General features: G+C 37.1%; 1 protein-coding gene across 3 annotated transcripts in view; it reads right to left on the reverse strand.

The window, feature by feature from the left end:
• The window catches only part of ADAMTS19 (ADAM metallopeptidase with thrombospondin type 1 motif 19), a 116,240-nt gene that overhangs the window by 61,794 nt on the left and 41,231 nt on the right, over window positions 1-13,215 (reverse strand). For all 3 annotated transcript variants that reach the window (XM_058169987.1, XM_058169989.1, XM_058169988.1), the window contains exon 8: window positions 1,351-1,456. In XM_058169987.1, coding sequence (XP_058025970.1) covers window positions 1,351-1,456 — 106 coding nt within the window. The remainder of the gene's footprint in view (window positions 1-1,350; window positions 1,457-13,215) is intronic.

A 13,215-nucleotide genomic window follows, 5' to 3' on the forward strand; every position in this document is an offset into this window, starting at 1 on the left:
ATGTGTTTTGATCCAAATAAATTATCCATTGTAAGTGCTTTTTATAAATCCCACCTGAAAATGATTTTTGCTATATTTTTTGTATGATTGCATAAACAATTGCAGACTTTAAAAATCCCTCTGATAACGTACTCATGTTATGAATCAATACTTTACAAAGTCTGTTTTTAATTTAAGTTTTGGGCTTTTCATTTCAACCAAATCTTATTATTAAATTGTAAAGTAGAATTCTCAAAAGTAAATTTTATTCTGAGTAACAAAAATAAGATACTTCTGTGAATACCTTTGACAGACTCCATATTTATACAGAAAAGCTAACAAAACAATACTGTAATAAATACCAGAATATAAAAGGATAGAACTAGATAAGATATAGATTCCCATTTCTGTTCCTTTGTTTATCCCACAGCATAAATATTAAGGCCATATGATGAGAAAAGATACTCAATTCTCCCATCTTTGAGGTTTCACCTGTATATTTTTCTAACCACATTTTGATTTCCACTGTCTCAATCAAGTTCTGAAACAGGAAATAAGCCCTATTAATCGGGAAATAAATTGAAGGAAACTTGACCCAAGTATGATGGCTCTTTCATTCAGAAACTTGCTGATTGGGTAGGTGGTTGAACTAATTTTGGCTTTCAGCAGGATATTTCCTCCCTGTGAACAACAGGACCACAGTATGAGGATTCTCTTGGACTCAGGATTCTGTTGTGGAGGCTATGGCCTTGGAAAAAATTGCTTTAGTAATAGTAGTCTTCTGATGTGATCATTGCTCTGTTCTTTTTCATGTAAAATTTAATGTCCAAAAAATATTCCATCTGGTTTCCAGAAATCCAAAAATTAACTTTTTTAAAAAAAAAAAAAAGAATTATTCCCCTTGTTTTCTAAGTCTCTGTCAGGCGCAAAGAATCATGACTGTACATTAAGTTCCAATTAAGATTTATTGCTCAAGTCTATACACTAGAATCTAGTCATTTAACAGTCAACACTAAATTGGTGCTAGAGAAGAGTCAAAGGAATTCAAAGGTGGGCTGGACTTGGAGCATTTGTGGACATGTAACAATTCTATGCTAAATCCTCCCTTGACTCCATGCCCAGGCTCTGGCTCTTCTTCTCCTACCGTCTCCATTTCTATCATTTAATTATTTGCAATATTACCAAACCAGCTATCATGTGAAATATTTTTTCTTTGTGTTTATATATGGAATATAATTCTATTTAAAAACCCAGCAGCATATGAAAAGCAAAAATATCAAATTCTCTGTGTCAAATTGGGGCTAATTTTTTTCTTCTTAAAGCCACTGTACGTAACTGCAAATTTAGATATTGCTTATTTCATTTACTTACTTGTGACCCATTTCATGAGCAATAGTAAATGCAAGATTCAGACCGTTGTCCTCTGCAATTATACATTTTCGTTTTTCACTACACATGCCATTCAAATATGCTATTCCTAAAAGATACAAGAATCATAATTATTTACCATATTTGATATTATCTAAGTAAATTTGTTTCCTGTTATTACTAAGGTTTATTTATGCTTACCAAAAATACCTCACCCCAATAATATTATACTGATAAATCGCTTTAATTTCTGTCAAAAATATAATAATTAAAATACAGATACAGTATATCTGCTTTCTTAGGATGCCTCTCTAAAAACATATATAATAATAGACATTTCAAGTGCAATGTTTAATTAAGAGATTTATTATGCAAGGTTACAAGGAGTAACCCAAATCTGACGGAATCAGTACATTGCTGGAATATCTTCTTTGCTGCTACTGGCTTTTTTTCTTCTACTTATGTGCAAGAAATTTAGATAGCATTTAAATGATTTATTGCATGTTTTGGTTTATGATTATGTACTTTCTAAAAGATTTTGCTTCCCTTGTCACATTTTTTTTAAATTCAGTGGACATTTTCTAGTAATATCATAGGCAAAAGGTAAACGCAGATCCTCTAAAGAAATCAAGAACAAAGAAAAAAGTACAAAAGGGTAGAAATAATAGTCTACTAGTCTACACTTAGTCTACTATTTAGTGTAATAGCAGTCTAACAAACACTGTCTTAACACTCACATATTCCATGCCAGATTTTTCCATGTACAATGATTAATGCTGCAATGTAAATTCAAACTGTAATGTGACATTCTGGATGAAACACTAAGGATTTCATCTCAATGTTAATTTGAAATTAATACACCATGTTAGCAGAAAATGGATTTTTCCCACCCACAGCTGTAGTTCATCCAGAATGCATTATTCTTTTAAAAAGGAATAGATTAGCTTAATAAACTATCAAACAAAACTTGAAATGCATGTTAATAATCAACACTTTAGTTATAGAATAGAGATAGATGGCTTCATAGGTTCCCAAAATGTAATTTGGGAAAACCTTTTCAAACTGGCCATAATTTTTATATTATGATTAGCAAGAATTCACTGATAAAACCATACTTGCTATTACAAATACATTCCCTGACTTAGTTTTGGCATTAACATAAACTGCAAAATTAAGACAACCGGTTAACTGAGGTTCTTATATATTTATTTAGTTACAACACAGTAGCAATGCAACAGAATGTAGAAATATCATAAAAGCTAACTAGAAATTAATCTAGTTAGCTGAGAGCAAAACTGTCACAACAGCTGAGGCGTTCGTGCCACACTTCATTAACTTCAACCTTGGGGAAGTAACATAAACATATACAGATGGACTGACAATCGGAAAAGAATTAAAATGCTACAGTGGTGATAAATAAAATAGGGAGTAAATATAGAGAGGAAACTATAGGAGATAATGAGACACATATATATCTCCTTTGCCTTTACAAAGAAAGAAATGAACATCATCAATTAGCCCAATTTCTGAGCAATGAACTATTTCTGCTGTTAACAGAACATTTCAGGTAATCCTCACTTACCAACCACTCATTCAGTGTCTATTTGAAGTTACAAAGGCACTGAATGAATGCTAGTTACGGTTGGTCCTCAAAGTTACGGTCATTGCAGCACCCTGTGATCACATGATCAAAATTTGGGTGCTTGGCAGCCTTCCCACATTTATGACTACAGTGCGTGCTTAAACTGTTCCCAACAGCCTATCTGCTTCCCTCCATCTCTGTCTTTTGGCCCCCACTGCACTCCAATGCCCCCAGCTACCCCTGCTAATTCCTGCTGTCCCAGGTGACCTTTTGTTGTCATCTTCCTCTGACAAGGCACATGTGGCTGAGGCAACTGCTTGCCCGTGTGGAGGGAGTTGAAGCAGAGATCAGCAGAGGAGGCAGGGCAGGAGAAATATGAAGTCCTTGACTAATGACTGTGGTGTCCTCGCCTAAGGCTTGCAACTGGGGCTACAGGAACTGATTTTGCTAGGTGGTGCAGTCACAAGAGTAATTTATCTAATGACCGCTTTCTTAGCAGTGGAATTCCAGTCCCAATTAGAGTTGTTAAATGAGGACTAACTGTAACAAAACAGATATTAAAGGTTTGGATTAATTATTTCTTATCTCTTTGGACAACAGTGGATAAGTAGAAAACATATCACATATCATTTCAGGTAAGCAACTCAGTGGTCAAACAGATAGAAGTATTAGCTCTACATGTGGTCCAAATGTTTTAGTACGTCCATCATTGCAGTCTCTCCTAGAAATTTTCTATTGTTTGTCTCAACCAGGATTAAATGATACATTGACAAAAAGAATGTACATTTGGTTTACATTTGTGCTTCAAATTTTGCTACTTAACAGTGGTCTTGTCTTTTAATGCTGACATTCCATTGAATGTAGATATATACAGAAATTTACTGAGCATGGTTTTTAGCAAAAAATCATATAAATTGTATAAGAAAAGCCACAAGCTATAAATAATAAAAAGGAATTTTATTTTAGGCTTTCCTTTCTTGCTAAAGGATTTATTTCAAATATATAAAAAGCTGGCTTTTTATGTATTGAAATTCAAGGCAGCTTGCCCATTGATTATCAAGTTTTACATGAAATCTGCTACAAAAGAAAGAAGAGGATAAATGAAAAAGAGAAGGAACTATTAAAGCAATCTTTAAAGTACACATATCTTCACTTCAATTACAATCTGGCAGGTTTAGCCCAGCAAGCAGGTCAGTTCTAGTAGCAACCTTGCCTTCACTTAGAATAAATTGAGTATTTTTCACTCAGAAGAAAATGTAACACTGTTTGGAACAGACAAATAGACATTTCTCTGGACAAACATATTTCTATTGTTACTTGACAGTAAATATGTAGAAACTCCTCTTCCCTTCTCCTTCTTTGTCTGTGTGCTTGTGCAACATCCAAAATACATTGGTTTCAAATCCTTGGTTCAAAGTAGAATGAATCACTGGATATTAACAGCCTTCGGATGGTGATGCATTCCAGGGCAGGCATGCCTCAGTAGCTTTATAACAAGTTAAAATCATTGGCACAGAAGGGCCAAAACTAAATCCTACCTTACAAAATAATTATTGTGTCAAAGATCAATAATCCCTACCACTTCTTCCATATAAATTAAAGTGACGGGTACAAAACCTAAAAGTAGAAGTATAAAGAAGGTAAAATGTTTTCAATAATCTCCAGCGAACTATAGATTAAAAAGACAGGCAGTAACTTGCTAAGGTATTTCTCTGGTTTGTAATATCTACAAATATCTAAAACTGCCTGATAAAGGGATTTTTTTCAGACAGCTTCTTCCCTCAAAAGAAGTATTCTTCATTTTCTTCATCTTCATCTTCATTGCCTAAAATGATGGTAGGAAACCCGAACAGTTTCTAAAAAGAACACCATCTTTCAAACAGTCTTGTCTCAGATCTGTTAGGACTTTAGACACAGTAAATGCAAATGGATCCAGTTCACCAACTGGTAATCTTCATAAACTGTTCAGATTTGGCAACCCTTGAATTACCTTGAAAAGTTTCCAGAAGTTGTAGTAGGTACAAATATTGTAGGTAGACTGCTAATTGGCACAAGATTCAGGAATTGTGTGATTTGTACTTAATTAAAGCATTATTAAGTAATTGTTTCCTGAGTTTATATAAATTTAAAACATTTATAATAAACTTTAAAGCCCCAAAAAGGCTTGAGGCTTGACTTCTTAAACAATTATATTTCCCACCATGAAACAGACTAGGAAGCGAGGCTTTTTTGAAGATGTGGCTGATATCAAAGGGTCATCATTTTCACTAACAGTAAAATACAACTTGAAAGTTGCTTTTGGATCTCTACCTTCACAGATTTTAGAAAACTATAAATGAACATCTATTTCACCAAACGTTTAGCAATTAATTAGCATCTGTATTAATTTCAATACTTCTTCAGTACTTCTTAGATTCAGTTTTTTGTTTTCCAAAGTTTATTAGTTGCCTTGAATATTTGAAAGGATAGAAAGGTAAGTCACAAGTGAAATAAGTAAAAAAATAAATAGAACAACCAGAATGTGGACTGTGTGAACATGTTACAAGTTATCAAATGTTCCCTGTTGAAGCTGTGAGGTGGTAGAGATTTTGTTTTCAAAGGGTACTTCAGAGCATATAGGACTATACTACCTGTTTATGTCAAGCTAAAGCAGCCACATCTTTTTCTGGCAACTGCATAAAATGTAATTGCTTTAAGATGCTACATATACATTAGAATAGATGTTACATTTGCTTTCCTATGCATTTCAAAACTTATTTTGGAGACTGTATCAGAATTGCCGCACCATTCAGTATATTTGCTATATACTAATTGAAGTTACCCATTTAGTTTTGGTATTTTGGACCAGCTAAAGTTTCTCAAAGGAAATACATGAAGAGCCAATAGGATGTGCAACACTCTCCAGGAAGGATAATAAAGTGTTAAAAGGGCCTCTGGTGGCTCAGACTGCTAAGACAGTCTGTTATTAACAGCAGTTGCTTGCAATTATTGCAGGTTCAAGTCCCACCAGGCCCAAGGTTGACTCAGCCTTCCATCCTTTATAAGGTAGGTAAAATGAGGACCCAGATTGTTGGGGGCAATAAGTTGACTTTGTATATAATATACAAATGGATGAAGACTATTGCTTGACATAGTGTAAGCCGCCCTGAATCTTCGGAAAAGGGCGGGATATAAATGCAAATTTTAAAAAATGGTACCTCCAAGTCTAAATCCAACCAACAACTTCAAAAAAAAGAGAAAATAATACTATATTAGTATCAAAAGCCACCAGCAAAACTGAAAGGATCATATTGCTTCTTTCTGATGGAGATAGCCTACATAGGCAAGTGAAGCATTCTGTCTCAAAATCAAGCCCAGAAAGGGAAAAAAAACTCATATGAATAAGATGTGTGACCAGGACAATTAAAAAAAAATAGTAAACTGTATCACACACAAAAAAGCAGAAATCTGTTGCTCCAAAGGTCAGTCCCATTACTGTGCTGAAATATTTTGAAGAAATAACATTTCTTTACACCAGAAAGCAACTGAGAATTTGCTAAGATAACAGGAAAATTCCCAATACCTTCCTAAAAACAGTTCATCTAATTCATGGCAGACCATCTTAATTAGTCTTCTACCCCTGCAGAGGATTAATCTCAACAAATCTTAATCATAACTATTAGTCCTTTGCCAAAAAATCTTCAGCAAAGAATAACCCAAAGCACATATTCCGGTAAAGAGAAGTTCCATGAAGATGGGCTTCAGCACAAATCCAAAAGAGCTCAGAAGAGTAAACCTCTGGTCCCGGTGAATGACCTAGATTGGATCTTGCAAAAAAGCTTCTCCATACCTAAATGGTTAATTCACTTCATAACAGATAAATATATCCGGAATGTTTCTTACTGAATAAATAAACCCTGATATCCATTCTTTTTGCAGAATTGTGAAATACCCCTGTCAGGACAGTCTCGGTTTGTATGGTGAAATCTCACAGGTAGTGGGAGATAGCAGCATAATCCCAATATTATTATGACAGATTCATGAAAATAAGATTATTGTGTAGCAGAATGGATGGTGTATGAACAGACCCCCAATTTTGTCCTGATCTCTCAGGGCTTTTTTACAGTCTAAGCCAGGGGTGTCAAACTCAAGTCCCAGGGACTGCATCCAGCCTGAGGGGTGCTTAGATCTGGCCCATGAGGCCACCCTGGAAACAGCAAAGAAACTGCCAGCAAAAATGGAGCTCAGGGAGGCCGCACAAAGCCCACCAGGGCTCCATTTTTGGCTGCAAGAGCCTCCTGCAGCCCTCTGCCAACGAAAACAGAGGCTCGGGGAGGCTGCACACTCCATTTTCGCTGGCAGAGAGCTGCAGGATGCCATTGCTGTTGAAAATGGAGTGTTGATGAGTGACATCAAGCTAGCCACACCCCCAGCCACACCCCTCCCCGGCCCTCTGAGATCAAACACAACCCTAATGCGGCCCTCAATGAAATCGAATTTGACCCCCCTGGTCTAAGCTAATCACATACTGAAGATACCTCAGCAAACTGATGTGGAACGCATGAACAGAGGAAGTTACATTAAACTCACCCCTAACCTTTTGAGAAAAAAGGTTGAATTTGTGCCCTTTTTCCCTTTCCACTGATAGATAAAGAGTTCTGTTAATTACTCCAGGATGCAGCAGATATGGGTCTTCCCTCTGGTGTCTGGCAGCTATTTGCTTTTTAACAAGGAGGGGGGACTCAAGGTTCTCCTCCACCTGGGTAGACAAAGTAGGAGAGCAGAAGGGCGAGCTTAGCAAAGTGACCTAGTTCTCCTCCTGACCATCAGTCGAAGAGTCACTTCCTTTTCTTCCTCTTCTTTTTTTCAGCCAGCAACCCCAGTAAAGGGAGACATAAACTACTTTCCCTCCTTCTTTTCATGCTCTGCATATCCATGGCAAGAAAAGCAAGGAGAGAGAATGAGGATAATGGGTTACTTCTTCTCCCTACAATTTGTCTCCTCTAGTGGCAGTAGAAGGGAGAGAAACTGGAGGAAGTGGGAGAAAGAAGCACATGACCTCTGGTTCAGTTTTCCAGGAAACCAGGATGGGAAACTGTCAACAGAAGAGATATTTGCCATTCCTTCTCTTTTTGTCAGACCCCCTCTTTCCTGGCAAGAGAAATAGGGAGAGACATTGTAGGACCAGGTATCTTCTCTATCCAAGATAACATCTCTCTTAATGGTATTTGCTGGTCTATGGCCATAATGAAGATTGCTTGATTGATTCTTAATGTCAGACTCTGATTGCACAGAGGGGATTATTTCATGAGGTTGGAGAATTGAAAGCAGAATACCCATGGTTCTTGGCATTTATTGGCACCAAAGGAGGCATTTCCCACTGTACTTCTCTCCCCTCCCTGCTTCTTATGAGCAGAGAGCCTCTATTTTTCCTTATTGGCAAGACAAATTAAGAATTGGAAATGTAACCAGCATGTTTTTTTTACTGGAATACTTTTGGATACGTCATTTTAGTGTCTAGTATTGGCTAAGAACATTTCAGTGCTGCTGAGCGAAAGAGCTCTCAAAAAGAAAAGAATGGAGCACCTACTATGGTGACCAGAATTATAATAAATTATGTACAGCTAAAAAACCCCGAGATTCTTAAACGTTACACAAAGCAATACACTTGGACAAAAAAAACTAGAACTATAAATAGTCTTTGACTCATAACCACTTGTCTAGAAACTGTTCAAGTTACAATGGCACTGGAAAAAGTGACTTATGACCAATCCTTGTGCTTACGACCATTGCAACATTCCCACGATCACATAATCAAAATCTGGGCACTTGGCAACCAACATGTATTTACAACTGTTGCAGTGTCCCAGGATCACATAATCTCTATTTGCGACTTTCCCAGCAGGCTTTAACAAGCAAAGTCAATGGGGCAAGTTGGATTAGCTCAGTGGTTCTCAATTATTTTCTGTCATGCCCCCCTAGGAAGAAGAAAACATTTTTCGCGCCCCCCGCGCGACTGTAAACACGGGGCTTAGCTTGTTATGACAGTGTTTGCCGAGGTCAAACGCGCCCCCCTTTACGGAGCCTCGCGCTTCTGGGGGCGCCTATCATTTGAGAAGCACTGGATTAGCTTAACAACTGTGTGATTCAGGTAACTGCAATGAATGCAGTTAACAACCATAACAAAAAAAGGTAGTAAAACTGGATGCAATTCACTTAACTCCCTTGTTTTGCAATGGAAGTTCTAGTCTCAATTGTGGTCATAAGTCGAGGACTACCTGTATTTTGATTGTGGATTTCTCATTTTTGACAAATTGCAGTGATGAGAAATATTCTTTCAGAAGATATCACCACATAATTGCCTCATTTAATTTCATTTTACCATTCATTTTCTACATGCCATTAAAATTATATAGCCATTTAGAATTCCTTTTGGTGGATGAGTTCCCCTTGGAAAGCTGCACTGTCTTTGGAAAAAGGTGTTCCAAAGACAGCACCACTTTAAAAAGACAGCAGAGCTTTTCAAGTGCTGTCTTCAAAAAGAAGGAAAAAAACAGGAAAGTAGGAAACATTTGCTGGAAAAGCTGGGTCCTAAAAAGAGACAAATCTGGTGCAGGAAACTGGGACAGAAAGCAGCTGGGGGTCTACGACAATTTGCCATGGTCAACTCGCTACAGTCAACTCGCCATGGCCCACTTGCCATGACCAACTCACCACGGGACAATAGTTATCCTAATATCAAAGAAATGGTGGATTAGAATAATTAAAGAAAGGATGCCAAAGGAGGGACTGAATGAAATGTGAATGACAAAAATTAAAATACTTTTTATTCCCTTTGAATAATTAAATTGAATTTTTAAATTGTCCTTCGACAAGTTGCCCAGCAGTGTGTTGGCTATGGCAAGTTGTCCCGCAGCAAGTTGCCTGTGGCAAGTTGGCTGTGGTTAAGTTGGCCATGGCGAGTTGGCCATGGTGAGTTGACTGCAGCGAGCTGGCTGTAGCAAGTTGGCCCATTCCAAGCAGCTAGGTTTTTTTTTTGTTTTTTATACACGCTCCCAAGACTCAGGCGCACAGTGTATAAGGCAATAGTCTCATTCTATTTGTATATTTTTACAAAGTCAACTTATTGCCCCCCCCAACAATCTGGGTCCTCATTTTACCTACCTTATAAAGGATGGAAGGCTGAGTCAACCTTGGGCCGGGCTTGAACCTGCAGTAATTGCAGGCTTTGTGTTCTTAATAACAGGCTGTACCAGCCTGAGCTATCCGGCTATCTATCTAACTATCATTCATAGTTGAATGAATGCTTGCTGATGCTTACTAGGGCAGGCTGAGGAGTGAATAAATGCTTGATGGTACTTGCTAAACCAAGCTAGGGAGCACATAGGATTGAGGAGATAAGGCAGCTGGGCAAATGAGTGGTTGCTAGCACAATTGAGACTTTCTGGGTTGTGGTAAGCAGCTCCAGAGCTGCAAGATTTTGGGTTATTTGCAGCTCTGCAAAGCAAGTTACAGAGAAGTCAAAAGGACATAGATTAGGGGAGTGTAGGTGGAGATGGGCAGGTAGGAGAAACTGAAATGTCCTTGCAGGTGGTAAGTGCAGATGAGCTGCCAAGCACTTAAATTTTGATCAAGTGACTGTAGGACATTACAATGTATTGCACCAGTAGAGGTTAAACCAATTTCATTGTATACATGATGTACAATCACAATAAGGGCTATTATTATTATTATTATTATTATTATTATTATTATTATTATTATTATTGCCATAACTTCAGGCACAGGTAGTAAGTCCATTTTTTTCAGCACCATTGCAACTTCAAATGATCACTAAACAAATTTTTGTAAATTGATCACTATCCATACTATAGATTTTTTTCTTAATCCGATCACTGCAAAGACTGGTAATCTTCTATGCCTGTAATAGTTGAGATAATGTAAAAATGTCCTTGCCCTTTTAAAGAAATTCACTACTTTAGAATCTAGATGCAATGAAATGTGTTTTATTCATTTTATTTCTGATCAAACAGTGTTGTAGTTGAGCACAAAATTTGTATAAAACATTAAGAACTGAATTCAAATCTAAATCTTTTTTTTTTTTTTTGTAAACTGGTTTCAAGTCTTGTCTTTCACTATTAATTCTATGTATTAGAAAACATAAGCTAGATTCAAGAGAACAGCTGCTCCTGTTTAACCATCACAGCATTAAGGAAGAGAATGATTTTCATGTGTGTGTGTGTGTGTGTGTGTGTGTGTGTGTGTGTGTGTGTGTGTGTGTGTAAGAGAGAGAGGGAGAGAGGGGGGAATGTTCGGTCTTTTCTTTTTCCTGTGGCTTCTTATTAACACAGCTGGAATGGTTCCAAGATAAAATCCACAGAGAGAGTACAATTGATCTCTTGTAATAGTTAAGCCTTTACCAGTTAACCTTAGGGATTGCTTAAAAACTTAACTAAAAACTGAAAATTGATACACTTTGCTTATGAAGCATCATTGTTGACAGCAGAAGGAACACTGTAATTTTATAGCAATTAAGTTTAAAGAACCCATGGTTTCTACATGCTAGAACATGAAAACAAACAGAGCTAACTCAGATCCCCTACGAAGTTATTCAAAAGTAAATTCCAATAAGTTCAACTAAAATCAAATAAGTACACACAAATTGCTAATTCCATATTCAATCATATTTTCAAAAATAAGTACAATTGATAGTTGTATCCAATTACATTTTTAAAAGCACAAATGTGCAGAACAATAAAATTGACAAGTTTAAAAATTCATAACTGTTTTTCCTTTTATACATTCTTTGTCATGTGATCAACATAGAGAAGGTCTCCTCAGGGTGCCATCGGCCAGACAATGTCGGCTGGCGACCCCCAGGGGGAGGGCCTTCTCTGTGGGGGCACCAACCCTCTGGAACGAGCTACCACCAGGTATCCGCCAACTCCCTGATCTCCGGACCTTTCAACGCGAGCTGAAAACATTTCTGTTCCATCGCGCAGGACTGGCCTAATGGTTTTTAAATGGGTTTTTTAATGGTTTTATAGTGTCCAGCCAACTTTGAATTTTCGCTTTTTAAATTGGTTTTAATTTTTTTATCAATTGTTTTATTCTGGCTTTTGTAAACCGCCCTGAATCCTTTGGGAGAAGGGCGGTATAGAAATTTAAAAAATAAATAAATAAATAAATAAATAAATAAATAAATAAATAAATAAATAAATAAATAAATAAATAAATAAATAAATGTTGGGCATGAACAACCCAGACCCACATGTGTAGAGTTCAAACTAGCTACTTTATAGTTCTATATCTATTTCATAGGAATCCCTCCAGACTGGTAGCTTTCACTTGGGAAAGACTAGATAAGACTCAAAGGCTTTTTTTTGGGGGGGGGCGGTTTATACCCAATCTAAAGATGTTTTAACATTTTGCTCTAAAACATTCTGGTCTGATCTAGGGCAGACTTTGCTCTTAATATTTACTGATGTTATAAGATGAATTGGTTGCTAAATGAATAGATGCATTAATCAATAAAGAATGGAAGCATAGGTAGCCCTCAGGTTACGATGGAAATAGGGACCAGGATTGCTGTCACTAAGTGATGTGATATTAAAGCATTGCTTAGCAATGCCAATCCCAGCAGTCCTGGTTGCTGATGTAATCCCATGTCTGGTGCAAGGAACCAGATCCCCATGTATAGAGTTTAAGCTAACTACTTTATTATATTCTGCCTATTATACAGGAATCTCCCCAGACTCCTTGCCATCTCTTGGGAACAGATGGATAAGGTTCAATGGAGTTTAGGAGTGATCAGTCCTGAATCTCTTGCATCTGCGCAATGATTCAAGGCTAATCCCCTGCTTGAGACCTCCTCCCTCTCTGGCTGAGTGTTTCCTGACAATGGGTCATTAAGCAGAAAAAGGAGACAGTCTCAGGTAAGAAGCAAAGGGGTGCCATAGGGGGTGGAAAATGTTGGGGGAAGTATTTTCAGCAATGGAAACCTTGGTGTTCTCTGAGCTTGGTTGTTTTATTATCTAGTTGGTAACATAATCAGTGTGAATAAGGTGAGGTTTGCTCCTTGTTTATATACAGTAGATTGTCCTGCCAATTTTGATGGGGACATAGTTTTCTCTTTGATAATCCCTTGATTAGGGAATTGTGTTCTGCTTATTTGCCTAGTATTAATCCCTGCTTATCTGGGTGTTGGTTCCTGGAGACGATATTTCCTTCTTGGTTTTTTTATTGTCTCTTCTGAATGTTGTGTAAATATGGTTTATCTTTATATGTCTATTGATTTTAAACATATT

This window comes from Ahaetulla prasina, chromosome 2 (assembly GCF_028640845.1).
Source record: "Ahaetulla prasina isolate Xishuangbanna chromosome 2, ASM2864084v1, whole genome shotgun sequence".
Taxonomy (NCBI): domain Eukaryota; kingdom Metazoa; phylum Chordata; class Lepidosauria; order Squamata; family Colubridae; genus Ahaetulla; species Ahaetulla prasina.